The sequence below is a fragment of the Naegleria gruberi genome (assembly GCF_000004985.1).
Source record: "Naegleria gruberi genomic scaffold NAEGRscaffold_3, whole genome shotgun sequence".
NCBI lineage: Eukaryota > Heterolobosea > Eutetramitea > Acrasida > Naegleriidae > Naegleria > Naegleria gruberi.
The window spans coordinates 111,867-135,893 of record NW_003163324.1 but is presented as its reverse complement, the minus strand read 5'-3'; the positions used below and the strand labels follow the sequence as shown (position 1 = coordinate 135,893).

The 24,027-nt window shown below is 33.5% G+C and overlaps 16 protein-coding genes and 1 non-coding gene across 17 annotated transcripts; 12 read left to right on the top strand and 5 right to left on the bottom strand.

The window, feature by feature from the left end:
* Window positions 1-148: 148 nt before the first annotated feature.
* NAEGRDRAFT_45639 (uncharacterized protein) lies at window positions 149-1,174 on the top strand (the record flags this gene model as incomplete). Its single annotated transcript, XM_002682368.1, has 1 exon — window positions 149-1,174. One exon carries the CDS (start codon window positions 149-151, stop codon window positions 1,172-1,174), a length of 1,026 nt encoding a protein of 341 aa, XP_002682414.1.
* Window positions 1,175-1,973: 799 nt separating this feature from the next.
* On the top strand, window positions 1,974-3,278 carry NAEGRDRAFT_62197 (uncharacterized protein; the record flags this gene model as incomplete). The annotated part of the gene is made up of 1 exon (XM_002682367.1): window positions 1,974-3,278. The coding sequence occupies one exon, from the start codon at window positions 1,974-1,976 to the stop codon at window positions 3,276-3,278; it is 1,305 nt and encodes a 434-aa protein (XP_002682413.1).
* A 62-nt stretch (window positions 3,279-3,340) lies between these two features.
* Window positions 3,341-3,411, top strand: NAEGRDRAFT_t35. The gene has a single exon. It is a non-coding gene; the product is annotated as a tRNA-Trp (tRNA).
* Window positions 3,412-3,654: 243 nt separating this feature from the next.
* On the top strand, window positions 3,655-4,105 carry NAEGRDRAFT_78011 (uncharacterized protein; the record flags this gene model as incomplete). Its single annotated transcript, XM_002682366.1, has 1 exon — window positions 3,655-4,105. One exon carries the CDS (start codon window positions 3,655-3,657, stop codon window positions 4,057-4,059), a length of 405 nt encoding a protein of 134 aa, XP_002682412.1. The 3' UTR covers window positions 4,060-4,105.
* A 27-nt stretch (window positions 4,106-4,132) lies between these two features.
* NAEGRDRAFT_62195 (uncharacterized protein) lies at window positions 4,133-4,534 on the bottom strand (the record flags this gene model as incomplete). Its single annotated transcript, XM_002682176.1, has 1 exon — window positions 4,133-4,534. The coding sequence occupies one exon, from the start codon at window positions 4,532-4,534 to the stop codon at window positions 4,133-4,135; it is 402 nt and encodes a 133-aa protein (XP_002682222.1).
* A 519-nt stretch (window positions 4,535-5,053) lies between these two features.
* Window positions 5,054-6,067, top strand: NAEGRDRAFT_2963 (uncharacterized protein; the record flags this gene model as incomplete). Its single annotated transcript, XM_002682365.1, has 2 exons — window positions 5,054-5,174; window positions 5,373-6,067. Coding segments are annotated over 2 exons (816 nt in total), but the record flags the coding sequence as incomplete, so codon positions are not given.
* Window positions 6,068-6,877: 810 nt separating this feature from the next.
* NAEGRDRAFT_1734 (uncharacterized protein) lies at window positions 6,878-7,725 on the top strand (the record flags this gene model as incomplete). Its single annotated transcript, XM_002682364.1, has 2 exons — window positions 6,878-6,946; window positions 7,009-7,725. Coding segments are annotated over 2 exons (786 nt in total), but the record flags the coding sequence as incomplete, so codon positions are not given.
* Window positions 7,726-8,474: 749 nt separating this feature from the next.
* On the top strand, window positions 8,475-9,064 carry NAEGRDRAFT_29881 (uncharacterized protein; the record flags this gene model as incomplete). Its single annotated transcript, XM_002682363.1, has 2 exons — window positions 8,475-8,707; window positions 8,767-9,064. The coding sequence occupies 2 exons, from the start codon at window positions 8,475-8,477 to the stop codon at window positions 9,062-9,064; spliced, it is 531 nt and encodes a 176-aa protein (XP_002682409.1).
* Window positions 9,065-9,107: 43 nt separating this feature from the next.
* AM40 (uncharacterized protein) lies at window positions 9,108-10,677 on the bottom strand. The gene has a single exon (XM_002682175.1). It carries the CDS (start codon window positions 10,674-10,676, stop codon window positions 9,138-9,140), a length of 1,539 nt encoding a protein of 512 aa, XP_002682221.1. The 5' UTR covers window position 10,677; the 3' UTR covers window positions 9,108-9,137.
* Window positions 10,678-10,882: 205 nt separating this feature from the next.
* Window positions 10,883-12,184, top strand: NAEGRDRAFT_78009 (RNA binding domain-containing protein; the record flags this gene model as incomplete). Its single annotated transcript, XM_002682362.1, has 1 exon — window positions 10,883-12,184. The coding sequence occupies one exon, from the start codon at window positions 10,883-10,885 to the stop codon at window positions 12,137-12,139; it is 1,257 nt and encodes a 418-aa protein (XP_002682408.1). The 3' UTR covers window positions 12,140-12,184.
* A 226-nt stretch (window positions 12,185-12,410) lies between these two features.
* NAEGRDRAFT_30043 (uncharacterized protein) lies at window positions 12,411-13,821 on the top strand (the record flags this gene model as incomplete). The annotated part of the gene is made up of 2 exons (XM_002682361.1): window positions 12,411-13,177; window positions 13,239-13,821. Coding segments are annotated over 2 exons (1,350 nt in total), but the record flags the coding sequence as incomplete, so codon positions are not given.
* A 120-nt stretch (window positions 13,822-13,941) lies between these two features.
* On the top strand, window positions 13,942-15,090 carry NAEGRDRAFT_62189 (uncharacterized protein; the record flags this gene model as incomplete). The annotated part of the gene is made up of 1 exon (XM_002682360.1): window positions 13,942-15,090. The coding sequence occupies one exon, from the start codon at window positions 13,942-13,944 to the stop codon at window positions 15,088-15,090; it is 1,149 nt and encodes a 382-aa protein (XP_002682406.1).
* Window positions 15,091-15,455: 365 nt separating this feature from the next.
* NAEGRDRAFT_34972 (tryptophanyl-tRNA synthetase) lies at window positions 15,456-16,782 on the top strand (the record flags this gene model as incomplete). Its single annotated transcript, XM_002682359.1, has 1 exon — window positions 15,456-16,782. The coding sequence occupies one exon, from the start codon at window positions 15,456-15,458 to the stop codon at window positions 16,758-16,760; it is 1,305 nt and encodes a 434-aa protein (XP_002682405.1). The 3' UTR covers window positions 16,761-16,782.
* A 679-nt stretch (window positions 16,783-17,461) lies between these two features.
* On the bottom strand, window positions 17,462-20,488 carry NAEGRDRAFT_45633 (uncharacterized protein; the record flags this gene model as incomplete). Its single annotated transcript, XM_002682174.1, has 3 exons — window positions 17,462-17,484; window positions 18,652-19,661; window positions 19,755-20,488. The coding sequence occupies 3 exons, from the start codon at window positions 20,486-20,488 to the stop codon at window positions 17,462-17,464; spliced, it is 1,767 nt and encodes a 588-aa protein (XP_002682220.1).
* Window positions 20,489-21,058: 570 nt separating this feature from the next.
* On the top strand, window positions 21,059-21,361 carry NAEGRDRAFT_5296 (uncharacterized protein; the record flags this gene model as incomplete). Its single annotated transcript, XM_002682358.1, has 1 exon — window positions 21,059-21,361. A coding segment is annotated over one exon (303 nt), but the record flags the coding sequence as incomplete, so codon positions are not given.
* Window positions 21,362-21,591: 230 nt separating this feature from the next.
* Window positions 21,592-22,287, bottom strand: NAEGRDRAFT_30064 (uncharacterized protein; the record flags this gene model as incomplete). Its single annotated transcript, XM_002682173.1, has 2 exons — window positions 21,592-21,775; window positions 21,860-22,287. Coding segments are annotated over 2 exons (612 nt in total), but the record flags the coding sequence as incomplete, so codon positions are not given.
* A 135-nt stretch (window positions 22,288-22,422) lies between these two features.
* Window positions 22,423-23,956, bottom strand: NAEGRDRAFT_56693 (F-box and leucine-rich repeat protein; the record flags this gene model as incomplete). The annotated part of the gene is made up of 1 exon (XM_002682172.1): window positions 22,423-23,956. The coding sequence occupies one exon, from the start codon at window positions 23,954-23,956 to the stop codon at window positions 22,646-22,648; it is 1,311 nt and encodes a 436-aa protein (XP_002682218.1). The 3' UTR covers window positions 22,423-22,645.
* Window positions 23,957-24,027: the final 71 nt, after the last annotated feature.

Below are 24,027 nucleotides of genomic sequence, written 5' to 3'. Positions count from 1 at the left end.
AATTCTCAACTTCTCTTGCATGAAAAGTGTTGTGTGATTCAGTGTTACACCAAAGTGATGCAATAAACTCTGCAACAATACAAAAAATTAAGAAATAAAAACAAAAAAAAACAAAAAAAACAAAAACAAATCAATTTCTGTGATCACAATGAGCAAAAATTTAGAAAGTCTATTGAATCATCAAAGCGTATTGACCACTCCTATTGTGAGGAATAGAAAGGTCGAGTGCTCCATTAATATGCAATTTAAAAAGTTTTCTTATGGTCTTCCTCTTGTGGCCACAGATGTGATTACTGTCCATCCCTTGGCCAGAGATGTTTTACTGAATGAATTGAGAGGAGGAAGCTTTCATGAAGGGCCATTCGTTGCTCACAACTCAAAGGATGCATTCTCAGTGGAGACTGATATTGATGAGGAAACTTTCGATACCAAAATTCTTAAACATCGAAAAACTATTCGATATAGAATTAGTGTCGACTTGTTGAGCAATTTGTTTTATGGTGTGGAGGAGCCTCAAAACTCGATATTTGCCTACATTTTCCAATTAGATGAACCTAACAAGTTGACTCTCTTTAGCACTGAAAGTATGAAAGGAAAGAAAACTAGAAATGTCATCAAGTTTGACATATTCAAGAAGGTGAAGATTTCATCAGTGTACAGCAATTTCATGATTGGAATAATTGTACTCACAAATAGTGGTGGTGCTGATAAGAATGCTAAGATGCATATTTTGAATGGCATGACAGTTTTTTCTCGAATGATTGATAATGAAAAGAAGAGAAGAGAAATGTGTGAATCACCATTCTCACCATCTGGTGAATTACCACTCATTGTGGGTCAACCATCTAAAAAGAATAAAACAACCAATGAAAGTGGCTCACAAGATGAAGAAGGCGATGGAAATGATTCAAAAAAGTTTGAAATATTTATGAGAAAGTTAGGAAAGGACATTAAATCAATCAAGACAATGAATGATTTACAGAACTTTTGCAATCTTGATGATAGAAGCAAGATTCTGCTCCAACTCTTGAATCAGTTTATTGGTAAGGATGAATTGCGACAACAACAAACGGATTCAAGTGAACATATAGATGATGGAGATAGGACTCCTTTATTCAATACCAATTTTGATTTTGATTATTTAAAGGATTACAATTATTTTGGAGAAAAGTAGAATTTATAATAAGCTTGCTCTTTGTTTTGAATAAGAAACTAAAATTTTCATATTAGAAAGCAATCTTTTCCCATCAGATCCAATTTCATTCCTATTTGCGTTAATACTTGTTAGGGTGCGCATTTTGCTGAGGTATTCTGCACCAATGTCTGAAATACTATTTGAGCTAATGTCAAGAAAGTTTAAATGCTTCAACTTGCTAATAAATAATGCTCCTTCATCAGATATCCTATTGTTGGTAATAACTAACTTTGTTAAATGTTCTAACCTATCAATAGAAGCAAGTCCTTCATTTGTTACAACATTATTTCTTATATCAAGTTTGGTTAAACGAGTCAACTTGGAAATGGAAATTACTCCTTCTGATCTTATTCTATTTTCTTTTATATCAAGGCAATTCAATCTTTGTAATGTACTGATTGCATTCGCTCCTATTTCTGTAATTCCGTTTCCCCTTGCCTTAAGATTGGTCAAGCTTTTCAATTTAGATATTGATTCAGCTCCCTCATCTTTGATATAATTTGTTTCAATATTTAATTCAGTCAATAGTTTCATCTCACTTATATGGGCAGCCCCTTTAGATCCAATTCCATTAAAGCCAATATTCAAACTTGTTAATTGCGTCAAAACTCCTCAATGTGTATTCCACTATGGAAAATTAAAATTAATCATCTCCATTGAGTGAATCAGAAATCGTGGAACAAATTGAGTTCTAGGAGTTTGAAATCCATCATTTCATAACTGATTGTTAGTTGACCAAAAAATTTAGAGCGAGGAGATTGAAATATCTTGAAAAAAAATGTCAGCAAGTAAAAACACTCTAGTGCTTTGTGTTATTCTCCATCTCTTGTTGACACTTGTCAACTGCCAATGGCCACAACAAAAATTTGATGAGTTCAGAACAAACAAATTTAATTTTCGCAAATCGCATGCAAATTGGGAGAATGCCAATATTTGTGCTGGTTGTGGTGATGTTTATTTTGGCGATTTCAAGCAATCACTTGTGTTTTCTTCCAAGCAAGGAAAGGCCTTTAGTTTAGTTTCTGATATGAAAAATGCTGTTAAAATAGTTCAGGTTGATTTACAAACTGGTCTTTCAACTAGAATCACTGAATTTCCAGGGTTACCTGCATCCGTATCCGCATCAGAGTTAACACAATCTATTTTGACATCTTCTGAAGTATATGTCAATGTTTTGACACTCAATTACACATTCCCAATTATTGTAAAGTTTGACACTTTGAATAATTTCAAAGCTGAATTCAGAGTTTTGAAAATGCTCCAAGATGGATCTGTTTGGGATACTGCATACTCTGAAAGACATGACATTTTAGTAATTATTTCAACCGATCAAATTATTGGTGTGAAATTGTCAAGCTTGGAAATTGTTTGGCAAGTTAACAATAGAATAGTGATGGAAACAGGTAGCATGCTTCTGGTACCAAATGAATATGGGGATGGAAATGATATGATCTACATTGGAGGTCAAAATTATGTTTTTAGATTAAGAGTTTTGACAGGTCAACCAACTAGTCCAATATTTTCCAATCAGGAATATACCATCGTGTCAATGAGTTATTTGGGAATTCCAGGATGGATAGCAGCTGCAAGTGTTCAAACAATAGTTTCAGGTGGTGATTATTTGAGTGTTATCAATGTTGAAAAGAGTTTTGGAAAGCAATCTGTTATATTGTTCAATCCTTGGGTGGCACAACATGGAAATTGTGCAAGTCCAACAGCTAATGTGACCAAACTAGATTCGAATAACTTTGTGTTTGATATTCGAATTGTGTGCTCTGATGCAAAAGCTATTCCAAATTTAATTGGCATTACTTCAAAGGCAGACAATATTGGAAATATTGAAATTCAGAAAAATTATAATTTTGCAACAAGAGGATATGGATTGGCAGCTCTTGGAAATGGAATTTCAGTTTCCAGAATTCAAGATTATGTGTTGGTTAATAGTGCAGGGCAGGTAAATAAGCAGATTTCATCAAAGATTGAGGGTGTTGAAGATTGTGCAATAGCTGCTTCAACCAATTCAAAGATTTACTCAGTTTGCATTAGTCGAGGAGTTTTAAGTATGGAATCAGTTGATTTTTAATAAAATTATCTCTTTAAGGATGTTTATTATAAGAACGAAATTTTATAAGAATAAACAGGTAAGGGGCGGTGGTGTAATGGTAACATCGCAGCCTCCAAAGCTGTGGCCGGGGGTTCGATTCCCCCTCGCCCCCTTACATTTTGATTTTCTCAACTTGATTTGTCCAATTTTGTTTACAATTTATTTTTCTAGTAAATTGCAAGTTGAGATTCAAGTACAATGGAATCTAATGATTTTATAAACAACCCATTCAAATTATTATAATGCCAAATCTCATGAGATACTACTTATTATAATCATCAAGATAATCATCACCATTTCGAATAAGTAATGACCTCTCCCTTTCAACAACGAATCCTAATAATATCAAAAAAAAATGAAAACAACTCTCGCCATTTGTTTATTCCTCGTTGTCATCAGCATGATGGTCAACTTGTCCTACGAAATAAGAAATGCAAACTGTCCAATGGTCAAATGTGCTCGTTACTGTCGTCACGGTTATGAATTAAACGCTAAAGGTTGTCAAACATGTACATGTGTCGAAGAAGAAGTTGCATTGAGTGATATTTCTCAACAATTGGTCACTGGTGTTTGTAATAAGAGAATGTGTAGAATGTACTGTCCAAATGGTTTCAAAGTTAATGAACTTGGTTGTCCAGTTTGTGCTTGTAAACCAGCAGTTGCTTGTGCTCAACTTTACTGTTTTAGACATTGTGAAAATGGTTATCTTTTGGATGAGAGAGGATGTCGTACATGTGGATGTGTTGGTGAACAAAATTAAATATCATGACACTAAATTTTACAATGAAATATTTTGTTGTTTAATATTAGTTTAATTCTTGTTTTTGTTTTTATTATTGGAAAGAAGTTGCATCGAATTTGTAAAGTAAATTCCAAACTGCTGATTTATCACTTGCATCAACTACTTTTGATGATTTTCTAATAGCAGTAACCATCTTACTATCAATATCCAAAGTATCTAAAAGGAAACAAACAACAATATCATTTTCTTGAATATTTAAATTATGACTCGTTAAAACTTGGGCCACATTTCCAAAGGTAAAGCCAACACTGATCGATTCCGATGCTTCCAACTTTAATCCACCAAGTATTTTCCTCTTAATATTGGCAATCATGAGAAGGAAATTTTGTTCGAGTTTGGTGGGATCATCACGGGAAGCTCTGAAAACGTTAATCATTCTCTGATTCATACCACAAATTTTGTGAGCGAATTGATCAGATTTGATGATATTCATGTGTGTGCTATTATTTGCTATCATGGTGCGCGCAGTGATGGAGTTCAACAATTAATTTTTTTATAGAGTTGAAATCTAAAATTATCCCAATCATAGATTTTGGCTTAGTTCCTAATTTTGTAATGTTTATAATACTAGTATTATTAAATATATAATATCAATGAAATGCTGGAAATTAACCAAAAAAAAATGAGCAGCAGCCAAACTGGTTCTTCCTCAACCATTCGTTCCTCTCCTTCCATTCCACCTTCAAGAAAGAGTAAAATAATTGATGATGATGAAGAGTCTGCTGATGCACCATCACATCATGCTTCTTCATCATCGGTTTTGAGCAATTCAACACCAAGCATAATTAAAAATTCCGTACACTCTAAAACAATTCACGATGAAGATGTGCCTAGTAATAATAATAATAGTAGAAATAATAATAGAACAACAACTAATAACAAGCCTTTTAAACCTAGAAATGTAGAGTTTCAAATTTTATATGACCTCTCTCCCGATGTTATTAAACAAGTACATTCAAAACCTATTAGCACAGCTAAAATATCACCAAATAGCTGTTTATTGGCTACTGGATCGGCTGATGGAACTATACAAATTTGGGATTTAATTTCAAAAGTATCGGATCATGAGAATAGTATTGAAAATGTGAGTGGAGAATTATTAGCAAGGCAAACACCACCAGGAGTGTTTAATCCTGATAATAATAATAATAATCCTAAAACATCAACTTCAACCAGTTCCAAGAATGGTATAACTGTTGACTTTTCAAATGTTACTGAAAAGAAAAGTTCGAATATTGTGATTAATACTGCATACAAGTTTAAAGTTCCAGAACCTACTGTTAAATGTGTTGGACACATTAAAGGAGTGAATGATGTTTGTTGGAGTCCAGATTCGCTATTTATTTGTTCGGCCAGTGATGATGGTTCTGTAAGGTTGTGGTCATCTGAAACTGGTGAAATATTAATGATTTTACATGGACACAATCAATTTGCATATTGTGTGGCTTACAGCCCAAGTGGTAATATTATTGCCAGTGGAAGTTATGATGAAACTGTTAGATTGTGGGATGTCAAGACAGGAAAATGTCTTCGTACGCTGCCAGCTCATTCAGATCCTGTAACATCAGTTTCATTTTCACGTGATGGATCACTTTTGGTCACCTCAAGCTATGATGGTTTTTGTAGAATTTGGGATACAACAACTGGTCAATGTCTGAAAACTATCCTTAAAGACCCACATGATGCTCCACCTCTTTCGTGTGCTAAACTCTCACCACATGGAAATTATCTCTTGGTGAGTACAATGTCTAAAGAAACTGAACCGGCCATTATAAGATTGTGGCAAGTAAGACCTAGTGTGAGAAATATCAAAAATTATACAGGACATGTAAATAATCGATTCAGTGTTAACTTGACCTTCCATCCAAAAGAAAATGTAATTCTATCATGTAGTGAAGATGGTTATGTTTATGTTTGGGATATTCAAACAGAGACAATAGTATCTAAACTGAATTGTAACACAAAGAATTTTGAACACTCACCACTCCCTTCCAACGATTCAATGGATACAAGTGAAACAGATGATGTATATCCTGTTCTTTCCTTGGATATTAATGCTTTGGATTATATGGTAACGTGTACAACAGAACCAAGATTACTATTTTGGAGAGGAAAATCATTCACTGAATGATAAACTCAAAGAATTGGACTAGGAATAATTGGTTTGTATTTGAATAAAGAAAACCATTTGTTAATTGCAATATACTACAATTAATAGAATTTATTTCAAAGTTTAACTCTTTAGCTGATAATACCAATGAATTGGTTTTGAAAATTTTGTTATTAACACATTCTAATCATAATGCTCCTCTCTAATAACGGTAACAAGAAATGGAATTATTGGTTTCATTGCTTACACCCTTGGCATTGTAATCAGCACTTTTACAAAATAAAAAGCGTTCTTATTTGTATGACAATCTATCAAAACAGAACAGCAACATATGATTGTATTTAGAATTATTTTCAACCTAACTATCCATCAGCCAAATGATAATGTTTCGAATAACTTGGATAGTCCTAAAATGTTTCATTGAATTCTACATTTTTGAAAAGGAATAACACCTAGATTGGAAAGAATGCTGATTAATACATTTCTTTTTATAAATTGAATTCGTATAGTCTTTCCAATTGATTTTTATTCTTCAAAATAATAGCATCAATCATGCAAGCTAAACTACATTCAGTGTTGTTGATTGTTGGCTTTCTCTGTTTACTCTCCAGAGTTTCTTCTTTTAATATTAACAAAAATAATCCAACATTTAATGTTCAAAATCCGAAAGGTCAAAATTGGGTTATTCTCGTAGCAGGTTCGAATGGATACTTTAACTATAGACATCAAGCCGATGTAAGTTTCAATCTACCTTTTCATTTCTCATTAAGCCACTTTACAATTTTTGTAAACTCTAGATTTGTCATGCTTACAAAATTGTAACTGATAGAGGAATTCCTGCTTCAAATATTATCACCTTCATGTTCGATGACATTGCCTTCAATCATGATAACCCACAAAAAGGTGTCATTATCAATGAATATAATGGCACCAATGTTTATCCTGGAAAGGAAGCTATTGATTATAGAGGTGAAGATGTTACACCTGATGTTTTCCTCTCAGTTCTCAGAGGAGATTCGAATATCACTAGAGGAAATGGAAAGACATTGAAAAGTGGACCAAATGATAGGATTTTCATTTATTTTGCTGATCATGGAGCTACCAATATTTTGGCTTTCCCTGGATTTAATGTATTGCATTCGAAAGATTTATTAGAAACACTTCAGTATATGTATAAGAAGAGAATGTATAGTCAAGTGTTGTTTTATGTGGAAGCTTGTGAGAGTGGAAGCATGTTTAATTCTGTACTGAATGCTAATTTGAATGTTTATGCAGAAACTGCTTCGACTCCTTTTGAATCATCGTATGCATGTGATTATAGTGATATATTTGGAGCTTATTTGAATGATTGCTATTCGATTAATTGGATGAATGATACTGATTTTTGTGATATTCGAAAGGAAACTATTGCTGAACAATTTGATCATGTTTTGAAGGAAACTTCAACATCACATGTTTGTAAATATGGTGACATGTCCTTTGAGGATGAAACTTTGATTTATTTCCAAGGAAATGTTTCAACTTATCATGAAACAAAACCAAGACGAAAGGTCAATAATCCAATCAGAAAGCCACTCAATTCCAGATTTGTCTATGAAGATTATCTCATCAAGAGAATGACAAAGGCCAAGTTAGAATCCTCCATGGAAACATTCGTTCGATACGAAACCGAATATCACACCTTCTTAAAGAAGAAAGCAAGAACTGACCTAATCTTCTCCCAAATGAGCACCCAATTCAATCTAGGAACACTTCAAAAGTATAGAAAGCAATTCATTGACGATATGATGAGATTAAACCCTTCCAAGACTTGTTACTCAGATGAACAAGCTGATCTGAGCTGTGTCAAAACTCACATTCAAATCTTTGAGAAGGTTTGTGGAAAATTTGATGAATACTCGATTCAATTTGCCTCCCATCTCAAAGATACCTGTCTCATGAATGTTAAAAGTCAAGATTTGTATCGATTCCTTATTAAAATATGTTAAGGGAAATAAAACGGGTGCTCGACATTCGATTTGTGTGTTTTTTCATTTGATGACATGTTTTTTCTATTTCAAAATCTATTTTTAAAAAATTAATTTAAAAAAATAAAACAACACAATTCAACGCATCAGCAGAAGGAAATATTTTATTGTCAATTATTAAAAAACTCAGAGTTGTAAATAATCAAAAAGACAATAATAATCGGAGAGTTGGAGAAAAGAAAATTTTGTATAAAGAGAGGATTAGATTGTAAATATAAAAACAAGTAGATGAAAATATGCTTCAAGTATCATTGGGACGTTCGATAAGCGATGCTTGGCTAATTATTTTGCAAATATTATTAATTCAATTGATGAATTATTTTTTATTGGTATTAATGTGTGTGGTGGTGGATTTACCATTCGGATACGTTCCGACATTGGAACAGATATTCTCATATAAGGCCATTTCTGTTTTCAGTTTGTTTGGATGGATTAGTATTGGAATTTGGGTATTGGATGGTTTTGTGGGGTAAGGATTTTGGAATTTTCTGTTGAGTTAATATGTATTCCGATTGATTAATATAATAGTGGATTTTTACTATTCATGATTGTAAGACGTAGTAAGAAATGCATGGATTTCACAATTACTTTCCATGTTATTCATTTGATTTTCTGTATCATTTACAAGGCATTTCCAGTTTATTGGGAATGGTATGTCTTTATTGTTTTACACGGAATTATCATGACATTGGTTGGAGAATTTTCGTGCTATTGGAGAGAACAACGAGAAATCAATTTACCAGCAACTAGTAAATTGACATCATCTAGCAAACATTCCAGCTCAGCAAAATTGAATCAACCAACCCAGGGAAGAAGACGTGGATGAAGAAGAACTCATTGATTCAACAACAGAGAGAACAACATTCTTTCAAACAAAAGAAAAACAATAAATTAATTTATTAGAAATCTAATGGATTAGATCCTGTCACACTTGACTGAGATGCACAACCAAAAACGTGATCATCTGCTTGTTGAAGTGATTGATCATTTTGTTGATTCACAGATGGAACTTCCTTCAAAACCTTGTTAACTTTGAGTTTGTGTCTTTCGACATCGTTGGAAGCTTTGAACTTTGGTCGATCAGGATTTGAGGCTTCTCTGGTTTCTTCTGGTGGAAGGTGCAACTTTTCAATGTACATTTTTCTCTTCTTAATCTTGAAAGCATAATTCAAAGTATCAGGAGTGAAATTATAGGTCAGAGAGTTCATCTTGAAAAGTTTCTTAATGTAGAAAAGTCCACTATATTCCTTAAATTCCCAATCACTAACATCCAATTGAGATCCTGTAAAACTGTCAATAGACATGGATAAATCCGATAATTGTTCCAATTGTTGAATCAAAGATGATGACATCATTTGAAGAGCTACCTTTGGAATTGTACAGACACAAACTGAAAGACTAGACCTCAAAAGACTCTTCAATTGTAAAAGGAATCTGAGCATGTAATTATGATGGTGAGTATTGGATCCAGAATTATAGAACAATGATCCCAGTGATTGTAATCCAATTCTAACAACTGCTCTGCTTGAAATTTCATTTCCAGTAGCTGTTGAAGCAAAATGCTTCTTACTCTCTGTGATAATATTGGCAATCTTTTTCAGTATGTCATCGTAGAACATTTTAATTTCTTCCTTGTCACTTTCGAAAATTTCATCCTTATCAAACAAGACATGAATACCATCCAAATTTTCCTTGATTAATTCCTCTTGCATATTCTTACTCAAATCATATTCACTACACAAAACAGTACCAATAACACCACTCTTTTCTCCAGAGCTAGCAGAAGATGATGTACCACGTTGTTGTTTGGCCTTGATTTGTTGTTCGACGAAATCTTGATATCTCCAAGCAATTTTCAATTCACTATCATTTCCTGATTGAGAAGTTGAATTAGAGAGTTGAGTAGTAGAACCTCCACTACTATTAGATGCAGCATTGGCTCCAATTTTTCTATTCAATCTATCCATAATACTATTAGAGGCTGGTTTTGTTGGTTGTTGTTCTTCGGTTTTTTCTGGTAAAGTAGCAGATGTTTGAGCAGTAGTAGAGGCTTCCTTTTCTTCTTCCTTCAATTCTTGTTCTTGTTTAAAACGTGAATAATTAAAAGCAAAAACAGAGGAAAGAGAAGGATGAAGCAATGATGATGATGCTTGTTGTTGAGCAATTTGTTGTTGATTGAAAATACCACAGACAACAGAGTGTCTATTAGTAACACCCTCCGAGAGGAAATACCTCATCAAATTCTGACAATATTCACTATAACGATCCTCTTCAATTAAAACCAAACTTCCCAAAGGAAAACCACCACCAATAATACTATCCAAATCGTGAAGACCTGATGAGACGAGTAATTGTCCATTGTGTACAGATGGTTTGGTACCTGTTGGGAGTTGTCTCTGAAGAGAGGCTCCCTTCCTAACAAACGTTGTCTTCTTCATTCCGATTCTTAAATTATTAATTGAATTTTTTTTGAAGTTTTACTGCATTTTTGAAATTAATGATGCAAATTTAATTTTTATTATAATTAATATTTGATGGTGATGGGAAATCAATTGATGATAAATTAATTCATTCCGATGATGATGAGGGATTAAACTACATGTTCAAGCTCTTCATCAAAATTAATAATAACAATTTGAAAAAAATGGAAAATCAAGAAGAAACAACATCAGCAAGTGAGACTAATGCTGTGGTGGTGGAGAAACAGTCATCGTCATCGGATCAAGAAGAACAAACAACAGATAATAGTACTAATAATAATAATAATATAGAAAATTCAACAACAAAATTTCCAACTGGTATCATACAAGATGGACAGGTATTTGTTGATCCCGAAACTGGATTGGAATATTGCTATCATGGAGATCAACAGGCTTGGCTTCCATTTGTAGAGGAGGCACAATTTGAAAATCAACAATCAATTTATCACTTTGAGGAAACTGATGAGATGAGATTTGAACGATTGGAGAAGGAAAAGGCTTTAAAATTACGTGAACAATTGGAAATGGAAAGAAAGGAAAAGAAGGAAAAGAGAGGAAATATAAAATCAATGATGGATCAAGAAAATGGGGAACCTTACCAAAAGAAGAGAAAGAATGATTTTGCTCCTGGTTGGCATTCTCAATTCAATACATCGATTTATATTAGTGGACTACCTCTTGATGAAAAGAAGGTCCATAATCAATTGTTAATTGATGAATTTTCCAAGTGTGGTATTATAAAAACTGATCCATTTACAGAACAACCAAAAGTCAAGCTGTATAGAAATGATGATGGATCTCTGAAGGGTGATGCAAGAGTTACCTTTTTAAAAGAGGAGAGCATTGACTTGGCAATCACTTTATTTGATGGTGCTTCATTGTTTGGAGATGGTTCAACCATTACTGTGACAAGAGCAGAATTTACCAAGCCAGAAAATTATGATGCCAACATTAGTCTCGAATACCATAATAGAAGAAAGCAAATTAAGGAGAAGGAAAATAAGAAACTTCACTGGGGATTTGCCGATGATCCAGATGTTACCACTGAGACTGCAGAACCATCTGATAGAACTGTCATTTTGAAACACATGTTTGTTCCAGATGATTTCTCTTCAAATCCACTCTTTGGTGCAGAACTCAAAGATGAAATCAAACCAGAAATGGAAAAATATGGAAAGATTGAAAAAATCAAACTCTACCCTGAAAATCCTGATGGTGTTGTCGAAATTCGTTTCAAGACACTTCATGCAGCAAGAACATGTATTAGTGAAAATCATGGAAGATTATTTGATGGTATTAAACTGATTGCCTATATTTGGGATGGAAAAGAAAGGTTTAATGTGAAAGAAACTAAGGAACAAGAACAAGAACGTCTCGAAAAGTATACTAAGGAACACATTGAAGGAAATAAGAAGGATTAGAGTACAATATTTTCATTAGAATGAAGTAAACTAATATTTATAATTATTCACTGATTACAATAAGAACCAAAGAGTTTCGAAGAATATACTTTCGTTTTCATTTCAGTGTGATATCATTAAAGTCTGTTATTAACATTTAAAAAAAATGAGTAAAAATAAATCTCCAAAACACGATTACTACAAGCTTCTCGGATTGGGTACGATTTAACAATTTAATAATTTAATAATTTTAATATAATTATAATGTTGCCAATTTAATTTGTATTAATTAATAGAAAAGGATTGTTCGGATGAGGAAATTAAACAAAGTTATCGGAAATTGGCAAAACAATACCATCCCGATTTAAATCCAAAGGCAAATCAAGCGGAAATTACAAGTAAATTTCAAGAAATTACTGAAGCCTACGAATTGTTATCAAATCCAGATAAAAGACAACAATATGATGCCTTTGGAGAATCTGGATTGAATAGTCAGAATTTTGACCAGACTGATTCTGTTATGAATCCATTCGATATGTATCTAAATCAGTTTGGATTCTTTCAATCATTATTTGGAGGACAGAAACCAAATGCCTCAACAGAGGAACCGGAAGAGGAAATGGTAATCGCTATTGAAGTGACATTAGAGGAACTCTATCATGGATGCAAGAGAGAATTTACCAAAAAGAGGAAAATCCTATGCAGAACTTGCAATGGCACTGGAGCATTCTCAAATGAACATGTTTTCTATTGTAAGGCATGTAAAGGAACTGGTAGAAGAATTATGAGAAGAACTCTACCAAGAAATATTGTACAACAATTCTCTACCATCTGTATGGATTGCGAAGGAAGAGGACAATATGTCACTAAAAAATGTGACACTTGTAAAGGAAGAAAATTGGTGAATGAGGTAAATACTGTAACTGTAAATGTGGAACCAGGCACTGCTGATGGAGAGCGTATCGTTTTGAAAAATCAAGGTGATGAATGGCAAAATAAGAGCACTGGTGATATTATCTTTCAAATTCATCAAATTCCTCATAAGGAATTTCAGAGAGTGTATGTTTTATTTTCTTGAATAGCATTATTTATGTTAAACATTCTGATAATTTCTATACAGTGGAGATGACTTGTTAATTAATAGAACTATTACATTATTGGAAGCTCTGACAGGATTCAATATTACTCTGGACTCTATTGAAAACAATTCAAAAATTGTGGTCAAGGTTGATGAAGTCATTCAGCCAGGTCAAAAGAAAGCTATCCCTGGAAAAGGAATGCCTATTAAAGGCAAAAAAGGACAATATGGAAACCTAGTTGTATTATTTGATGTAATATTCCCTGAACATTTGAATATGGAAATGAAAGAATACCTCAAAATTATTCTCAATCCCAAAACCAAAGATATGAAAAAGATACCAACCCTCAATACCCTTCAACCCAACAATACTAATCATGGTGATATTCCAGCATTCGAAATCAATAACACAAAAGGAGGGTCTGAAAAACTTTACTCCTTCCTTCCTGGACATTATGGAAATATTTCTCAAGTGGGAGTGAATAGTAATTCACACTCTTCTGCCAATTCTCAATCCTCTCCTAGTAATGATGGAGGAATTTTCTCCTTTTTGAAAAACAAGGTTTGTTTCTTCATTTACATTTCAAGCTCACTACCAATTGGTATTCAATTAACAACAACATAATATTTGAAATTACATGATCATGTAATTCAACAACAATATGTGAAATAATTAGATACGTTCCATGTTTGTCTAGTTTCCCTCCAAAAATATCTACGATTATGATTTTCAAAAAAAAATAACATGACCTGTTCAATCTTTATCACTCGTCATGAAGATGTAAACCACCTCACTCCGAAGAAGGGAGAAAATGGAGAGAATATACCACCTCTCAAGAGAAAGAAAGGAGTAAATTATGATATATCATTGGCAGAGTTTAATGAAATGTTTTCCAAAACACCACCTCAACAATCCGATACTACTTCATCTACAAACTCTGGCAAATTAAATCCATTCAATAGTCATATTGAAAGAAAGGATGATACAACGTTTTGGATTTATGATCCAACAGATTTTGATCCTTGGTTTGTTGCAAGATTTGTTGCAGAGGATACATCAATGACCATTGGAAGTTTTGTTGAAATTATTTTGAGTACAACAGCACCAAGATTTTGTAGAAACATCATGAATGCTCTACAAGTTGCTTTCAAATTTTCTGCGGAAATTAATGTAAATTGCTTCTTTAAAGATCACAACAAGTCACATCAGGTAACTGCTGATTTCCTTAAAAAGATATTGTATGACCCTCATATGGCATTTATTAAAGGAAAACAAAAGGAGTGGTTGGATAGGATGGAAATGATTGTTGAGAAAAAGATGGCCCCTCTGGAATTTCCTCTTGGAAATATTGACATGATACGAGACTTTTTCGCTTTTGAAATTTCTAACATTCCAGATATTTTGAATGTATTCAAGCACTTGAATAAGAATATTCCACCAATGCTCAGTGTGGCAGCTTTGGATGCAAATATTATGGAAATTGGTGAATTCAGATCAGCAACTCCAGAAGAACGTTCAGTTTCAAGAATCAATCTCAATGATATTTACTCTTGCCTTATTGTTGATAGAAAGTGTAAAATTTGTAAATGTAAAGTGGAATGGGATCCAAATGCCAAAGTGCTGAGAATTTCTCCTAATTATTTGGCCAAACCACCTATCAGTGGTCTATTCAGATGTTTACCATTCCACTCAGTAGCTGGATGTACACTCCAAGTGTGCAAATCAATCATGACCTTCCTCAATAAGCCATGGTCAGAGTGTATGCTCCACTCGAGAGAAATGAATGAAGATTTTATCAAGAAGGTTCAAGAAAAACTCAAGCTCGATCCAATCAGTATTGAATTTTATCAGTGGATAATGCAAGCAATGAAGGAAGAAGTATCCTCCGATTAAGATTATATGTGATGTTCTCAGAACAATTTTATTAGAAAAAGTCCTTCTGCCCAGAAATGAATCTTAAACCATACTCAAAAGAACAAAGCTTCAATGATAACACTCCACAGAGGTGAGGATTCAGATTCAATGTAATTGTAAACAATTCATCTTTGATCATAAAAATAGATTTTGAAATTCAAGCAAAATCCTTGTTCAATTTCATTCGTCCCTCTCCGAGATTTGAAGGAAGACAAAACCTTCGTTTTTACATTTGCACCTTTTGCCATTATTTCATCATCGTTCTATTCTTAAATTTTCTCATTACTCATATTTTCAATAAAAATTTAAAAATAATTAATAATTAAAAATTCAAAATCAAAAAAATGTCCGAACAACCACAAGAACCAATACAAAGCACTGAACAACAACAAGAAAAGAAGGAACAAATAGTCACCCCTTGGGATGTTGATGCTGGTGATGATGGTGTCGATTATGGTAAATTAATTAATCAATTCGGTTCTCAAGCAATTTCTGAAGATTTGTTAGAACGTATTGAACGTGTTACCAAGAAGCCTGTCCACCACTTTTTGAAGAGAGGAATTTTCTTCTCACATCGTGATATGCACAAATTGTTGGATTACTATGAACAAGGCAAACCTTTTTATTTATATACTGGTAGAGGACCATCCAGTGAATCAATGCACTTGGGTCACTTGATTCCTTTCATGTTTACTAAATATTTGCAAGATGTTTTTGATGTTCCTTTGGTAGTTCAAATGACCGATGATGAAAAGTTCTTGTGGAAAAAGTTGGAATTGGAAGAAGCTCATCGTTTGACTTATGAAAACGCCAAGGATATTATTGCCTGTGGTTTTGATATGAGTAAGACTTTCATCTTCTCCAATTTGGATTATATGGGACATTTATATAGAACTGTTCTCGAAATTGAAAAGTCTGTAACTTGTAGTCAAGTTAAAGGTGTTTTTGGTTTTGAAGATTCCGATAATATTGGTAAATTCTCATTCCCTGCTATTCAAGCTGCTCCTTCCTTCTATACTTCATTCCCACACATTTTCCCAGAAACAGCTGAAGATAAAAAGAAGCAAAAGAAGACAAAGAGAAAGAATGATATTATGTGTTTGATTCCATGTGCTATTGATCAAGATCCATACTTTAGAGTGACAAGAGATGTTGCTCCAAAATTGGGTTTCCAAAAGCCAGCTCTCATTCACTCCAAATTCTTCCCTGCTTTGCAAGGTGCTAACAAGAAAATGTCATCCTCATCTGACACTTCTTCAATCTTCTTGACAGATACTCCAAAGCAAATTAAGGATAAGATTAACAAACATGCCTTCTCTGGAGGTGGTGCCACCAAGGAAGACCAAGAAAAGTATGGAGCTAACTTGGCTGTTGACGTTCCTTATCAATATTTGCAATTCTTCTTGGAAGATGATGTCCAATTAGAAGATATTCGTGAAAAGTACTCAACTGGTAAGATGTTGACTGGTCAAGTCAAGGGAGCATTGATTGACCTCTTGCAAAAGATGGTTGCCGAACATCAAGAGAGAAGAAAGAAGATTACCGATGAACAAGTCAAGGAATTCCTCTCTGTTCGTAAACTCTCCTTTACCATGCCAACAAAGAAGGAAGTTGTTCCTTCAGCTACCACAGAAGCCAAGAAGGAATAAATTGATTGTTACTTTTTCGATGAATACTAAGAAGGAATTTTGTTGTTGTATGTCTACGTTGAAAACTCTCTTCACGTACTGTAGATATTAGTCGTTAATCAGATATTAATTTTAAAATTAGTTTTTATATTATTTAAATAATTTAGGAGGAGTAGGTTTTATTGGGGTTCAGACAATTTATTCGTCTTCCATCTTGTCGCCAGTAGCCTTACCAGCTTCCTTCTTTTCTCTCTTTTCTTGCTTCCTATTATTATTTAATATTGAATAACGTCATGATGAAGTTATAGTGAAGAATTTAATATAACGGAATAAATATTACTATCATAATGTTTTTATACATACTTCAAGTGAGCACGGTTAGTCTTGTTTCTAACAAATCTCAAGAACAAGTCAGAATGGATATCGTAGATCATTTTGTCGTTTACGTATTTTTTTTGAACACAAAATTAAATATTTATTCAAATTACAAATTGTCCTGCAGCCTCCGATAAACGATTTTCGTACTTTCTCAAGGCATAGTATGATGAATTGAGTTTACTGCTACGAATGGTGAATTTGGGAAGAAGGGTTGCAATTAATTCTCTGATGGAGTAATAAACTCACTATTTTTAAGCCATTAACATTTAATTGCATTGACATTATAAAGCGATGCTAAGGACCATTGTTTCTTCCTCATATTCCTTTGAGAAAATCTCCTACGCTCAAAGACCACTTAAAAAAAGATCTCCAACAAGAAGAGGGAAATCAAAGATTTTAAATTTTGTGAAGAACAACTTCCTTAATATTATATGCTGAAAATTGAGGGAATATTGAAGCCCATTCTACATAGAGATTTGAATTATGAAAATCATTTTAATTTTAAATTTGGCAATTCTTATATTGCTATTGATCATTCCGAGATTGAATGCAACCCTATCGATCACATCACACAATTCTAATTCCCAATTATTATTGGTTGCTTCATCAATACGTTTTCCCTACCTTACCAATTCGACGCTCATTGCTGTTCACTCCATTACCGAATTAAATCCAAGTACTTTAGTAGCCAACATTCGTCAATTTGAAATATCATGTGGAGGGGTGGCACAATCACTCGATAGGAAATTGAGGAATAATATAATAAGAGTGTTTTGTAGGAAGTGTACTTCACAGGTTGCTCAGTGGTTTTTAAAGTATGCTTACACAACGTCGGATTACTTGTTGGGAGTTCATGGTTATATTCATTATTTGGATTCCAGTGTTGAGCTGAATCGTGATGATTATTCATTGATGAATGATTTGATTAATGAACGATCTGTATCACCAACTTTACAATTAATTGAAGCTCAATATCCTCAAAGTAATTTAACAGTCAAGAGTTTTTCAACCTCGTTCATGTCAACTAAGGATCAACATTTGGTAATTGATATTCAAGTTGTGTGTAAACAGCCAAGAAATGAGACTTTAGAAATTAAGCAAATCAGTTATTTGAATGGGGAGTTTGGTGTTCTGAAAACAGAACCCTTCTCCTATTTGTATATAGTTCTGTCAGTGACCATTGTTGTTTCCTTGTGTGCTTTGGGGTGTATCACTCTCCTTGTTTGTGCCTTGTGTGAAAAGAGAACGAGAAAGAGTCTTCGTCGATACTCTGTCATTCTCAAGAATAACAATGCATGGAGTATGATGAGAGAGGAGGAAATTTCCTCATTTGATGGAAGTCAAAGAAGTCTGAAAGATATTGGTTATGTACAACAAGGTCCAATCGATGTATAAGCAAAAAGATTTCGAAAAGAATATATTCGAAATTTGTTAAATAAATTAATTTATAATAAATTATCAAGAGATTATATCATCTCGTATTTACAAACATGTAAGTTTTAACCTAGAGTTATGGTGAGTGAAATGAATTTACCTTTGGCATGATCCATTTCGTGTAAGGTTGGTGCCAATTTGACTTTGAATTTCATTGGTCTGATGTGAACAACTTGTTGAGAGTGGATGACTGATGGGGAGAGAGTTTCCATAGTTGTTGTTTCTATTTTCTCAACACTCTGAGTTTTGAGATAGGAATGATAAGGGAAGTGGAAGTCAGTATCGTATAAAAATACGTGATGAGGACTGAGCGTGGCAGGTTGCTCTGGTAACTGGTAGAGATTATTGAGAGAGTATTCAGTGGTAGTGGATTGAATTGTTTCATTATTGGAATGTTCAAAGTAAAAATCCATTCCAAAATCTGAGCCAACTGTCTCTCTTCTGTGAACACCATCAATTTCAGGCTTGGTAAGGGAGAGTCTATTATTAATGAGGAATGCAGTGTGGAAACCAATTCTAGCAAACTCTTTCATTTTGATATGATTCTTCATTCTCATAATGATAATGACATCACCAGAGAGTGCTACCGATTTCGGTAAATTGAATTTCAATAAATTACCATTAATTTCACAAAATTCATTACCAAAAGTTAGTAAAATCTCCTTTCTAACTTCATAATCTTCAATATCTAGAGTATTTCTAATTGGGCTATGAGTCTCTTCAAACTTGTGTATTCTCAATTCACAAATTTCACACAAGAATGTATTGGCTTTTACATGGTCAACAATTTGTTGACTAGCTTCTCTTATTACAATTTTTTCCAATTTAACACATTGTTTTACAGGAATGTTACAATGATTTTTCAAGAATAGGTTATCCTTCTCGAATATCGTATTATTGTACAAGTAAGATTGAGGGTTAGTGGTAGTGTGTCGTTGAGATTTGGATCCAAACTTATTTTCCAGCAAATGTTGAATGTAGGTAATGTATCTGATTTGAGATGGAGAATTAATACCACCATTCTGACAAACTGAGAATGGGTTGACAGGTTTTTCCATTCTCATCAGAGCAAAATACATGAGTGCATCCATTGCATCACGGAAAAGTGAACTATTAGAAATGCAAATTAAACAGTTTAAATATTTTACATAAAATATTAAACATATTATTATTTGAATAAGAAAACAGTAAAATAAAACATACCAATATAAAAAGTAGGCAGTAATAAATGTTCCTGTTCTTCCCTTTCCACCAGCACAATGAATTAATGCAACATTTTTCTCATCTCTTGCAAGCCAATCTTGAATACTCTTGCAACCCATCATTAACAAGTCCAATGGTGGATTATAGTGATCAGGAAAATTCAAATCAACAACCTTTCCATCAAAAACTTGTTTCTCATATCGGAATTCTGACAAGTTATAAATCATATAATGATCCTTTCCATACATTTCCTCCAAAAACTTTGCCAAAACACTAGCATCATTTCTAAAATATCCAACAAACCAATTCAAAGTGGGAAGTGAAGTTGCAATAATTCGTGATGTAATCATTGTCAAATCCAAATCATAGGGCATGAGACAATATCTTTTTCTTCCCCCAGCCCTTCCTTGTCTAAACTTCATTCTAATTGCCTCCAACATGGGTGAAGCCTTCATAAATAATTCGGATCCTTGCATGTTTAATTCATTAGGAGGTATCAAGTATTTAATTTGTGCATCATCTGCATCATCCTCATTTCCTCCATCTCGTGTATTCAATTTGATTTTAATTTCATGATCCGAAGGTGCCGATGATGATGAAATATTCTTCCCCTCATGATGATGATGAAGAATTCGTTGCTGCAGTTGATGAAAAGTTTCAAGTTCATCATCACGTGATGATGAAAATGTTCTTGTTGAGGGTGAGAGAATTTCACCCTCTAGATGTTTGCTCATTTTTTTTTAATAGAAAAATGTAAGTGGATTCTTAAAAAGTCAACAAGATGACGAAATTGAATGAAATTCATAGTAATTTCGTTCGAGTTCGGCTGGTTTATTCTGTATTAATACAGTGTTGCAGAAAGATGTGGAAAGTGGATAATACTGTAATCCATTAAAATTGTTGTAAACTGTTAACAATTTCTTAGAACACTGAAAGTCAACTTGACTGTTAAAAAAATCAAAGTCAAGTACCCTCTTAACGATACAATATTTCACCATTATGAAACCCTTGTTAACAATATTCACCATATTCGTCATTGTAAACTTTTCAGCCAATTAAGGTTCCAATCAAGTTGCTCGAATTTTGAAGGAAGCTACAAGTTTCCCGCCATAAAAGAGCGATACAGTAATCGACAATAAACGTTCATATTGTTCTTCACAAACTCTCTCAGTGTGCGTGTGAGAGCAGCGGAGGTGAGAGTGTTGTTTGTGATTGTTGTGTAATAAGGCTCCACATCATCACTCAACCACTTTTTTCTTATTAAAAAAAACAACCTCCTTAATTATTATACAAAAATGGCTTCTCTTCCATGGACTGCTTGGGTTCAAGGTGCTTTGTTGGCTCCTCTTGCTCAATCTGGTGCTTCTGCTGTCTTGTTGATGGGTGCTGATGGAAGTATGTGGGGTTTGGCTGGTCAATGGAATGTTTCTGCTCAAGAAGCTGCCACTTTGGCTAATGCTATTAAGACTAGTGCTGGTGCTCCAATTTCTTGCACTTTGGGTGGTGTTAAATTCATGGGTATGAGAGCTGATGACTCTGAATTTGTCTCCAATTCTACTCAAAAGACTTGTGTCTGTGGTCATATGTTGAAGAAGACCACCATTGTCGTTTGGGGTGCTTTGGACCATGCCAGAAATATCAATGCTGCTGTCAGTAAGGTTGCTGAAGCTTTGGCTCAAGACCCATCTGTTGCTTCCCTCTTGAACTAAATTGTATAAATATAGTGTATTATTATACTTTTCATTGTATTTAACTTGGATTGTTTTGTCTTGAATTTAACACAAAAGATCACTTGTTATCATTAAGCATGTGATCAAAATATTTAATAGATATTAAGCTAATTGTGTGATGGTGGTCTCATAATTTGAACATGAACAGTAGATCTTTCTTCATAATCACCTGGATCATTTTCAAACATTGGTGGATACTTCCTCTGGAATCCATATTCCACTTTGAATCCTCTCTCTGTGGCCAATTTAAATAAATTCATATCTTCCTTAATCAACCAAGGTCGGTGATGTCTAAATATTATTAAAATTATTATTTAATTATTATTAATAATAATATTATACAATAAGTATTATTTGAAATTAACAATTACTTACGAATATCCGACATAAATTAAAGTATTAGGATGTGACAAATATTCACAACTGTCCAACAATTGAGAATGACAAAAATGATTGAACAACAAGTCACTCAACAGAATGATATCAAAAGTTTCCTTCTCCTCTCCTTTTCCGAATGTTTGTTCTAATTTTTCACCCCAAGCATGTCCTCTCACTTCCATCACAGTGTTATCTTCATCAAAATTCAATGCAACATTCCTCTTGAGATTTGGAATTAAATCTCCATCATCAATATCGGTAATAATAACCTTCTTGGCTCCGAGTTTGCCACAAGCTAAACTTGGAAGACCTCCTGCAGCTCCTAATTCAATCACTGTTTTACCTTGAATGGCGGATGGATTTTCGTAAAAGTATTGGCATAAACATCTAGCAGAATTCCACAAGTAATTTCCCCATAAACTGTGTTCTCCTATTATTATTTATCAATACAATATTTGTGATGATATGGTGATGATGAATGTGATGAAAATAATAATAAATTAAAAAATAAATTAAAAAAATCGAATTTCAACTTCCGAAAGTCTACTAATTAAATATTTACCCAAAATGCTCACTTTAATTTCAATATCTGTATTATCGATTTTAATAATTTCTACACGATTTGGTTTTGGTTGCCTGTAGTAGGAAGGGTCGACTTGGAAAAGGTCATCACCTCCAAAATCAATAATTTCTTCTTCACTCATTTTTTTCTTTTCACTTTTCTTCTTGAACTTTCAACCACAACATGATTATTATGGATGAAACAAAGGCAATGGTCTAAGACTAGATATTGCAACGTCGAGTTTTTAATACTATTGAAGGACAATAGTATTTCAATTCTTCAACAAAAGAGTGAGTAAGGTGTGAATCAGTTATGAGTAAATGTTTCAGATTGGTGCTGAGCTTGGCTGTTGAATCTTCCTCTGTGAATGAATGAGACCTCTTGAGAACACTTAGCATTGTAATGCTAGCAGAGGCTTCAAGGAAACCAATTTCTAAATGTTTCAAGTATGGTGTTTGGTCTAATAACTCGCAGCCAACTGGTACTGAAATTGCCTTTAGAATTTTCCATTTCATAACGTGATTCTTCCACTCTCCTTCAAGTTGAATGTTATTGTAGGAAAGGTTGATTTCCTCCAAGTGTTCCAAGTTTGCTACATGATTCAACCTTCTCACTTGTTCGCAATTTTGCACATCCAAAATTTTCAATGAATTTGGAATGTATTGGAAATCATCTGAGGAAAAATATGTTGTTTGTACATGTAACTCTTCCAATACTGTACAATTCCTTAAAAAGCTAAATCCATAAAATGACGTGCATCCAGACACATCCAAAACTCTCAATTTCGTACAATTGGTAGAAATTGGTATTAAACTATAAAGTCCAATGTAACAACATTTCGAAAGATTGAGATACTCCAAAGATTCCAGTGTTGAAATATAATCCTTAGCAAAGGTATCTCTAATGCTTAAACTACATCTGAGTTTGAGTGATTTCAAAGTTTTTCTACACTTGTTCAGTATTTGACTATACGAAACCTCTTTCAAATTATCGCAAGAAGATAAATCCAACATTTCCAAGTTTTCAGAGCAAGATCTCATCAAGAGTGCAATTCTCTCATCATTGATCATCTTTTTAATATCCTCATTCTGTTGTGCTCCAACAACATTAAACTTTTTCAAATATCTAGCATTTCTCACAATTAAATTCAACATGTACTCCAACATTTGAGTATTATTCAATCGGACTGCCTCCGATCTTCCAAGAGAAGGATTAAATTGCTTGGCAATTCGTTCTCCCTCTTTCCCATAAAATAACAAATCCAAATCATCATATCTAAAATTAAATTCATCCAACAAATGCCAAGCACAATATCTCCAAGTTTTACAAACCAATACACATCTCAAATAAACTGTAAAATTATCCAAATATGAGAAAATCTCAGACAATATATCAAAAACAAATAGAGGGTTATTCTGATCAGAAATTGTTACATTTTCCGAGAGAGTTTCATCTTCCGATGCGAATACTTCATTTACACTTTCTGATATCAAACCAGTGTGCTGTAATTGTCTATTCATTGGTTGACCCATTTTTTTTTTATGGTTTTACAAGTTCACTCTTCATTCCCGCCAAAATTTAAATAAAACAAGTTGTTATTTTT

Bases quoted from the DNA above. Each gene is read 5' to 3' on its own strand.
- AM40 (XM_002682175.1), bottom strand. From the start codon at position 10,676: ATGAAGAAGACAACGTTTGTTAGGAAGGGAGCCTCTCTTCAGAGACAA.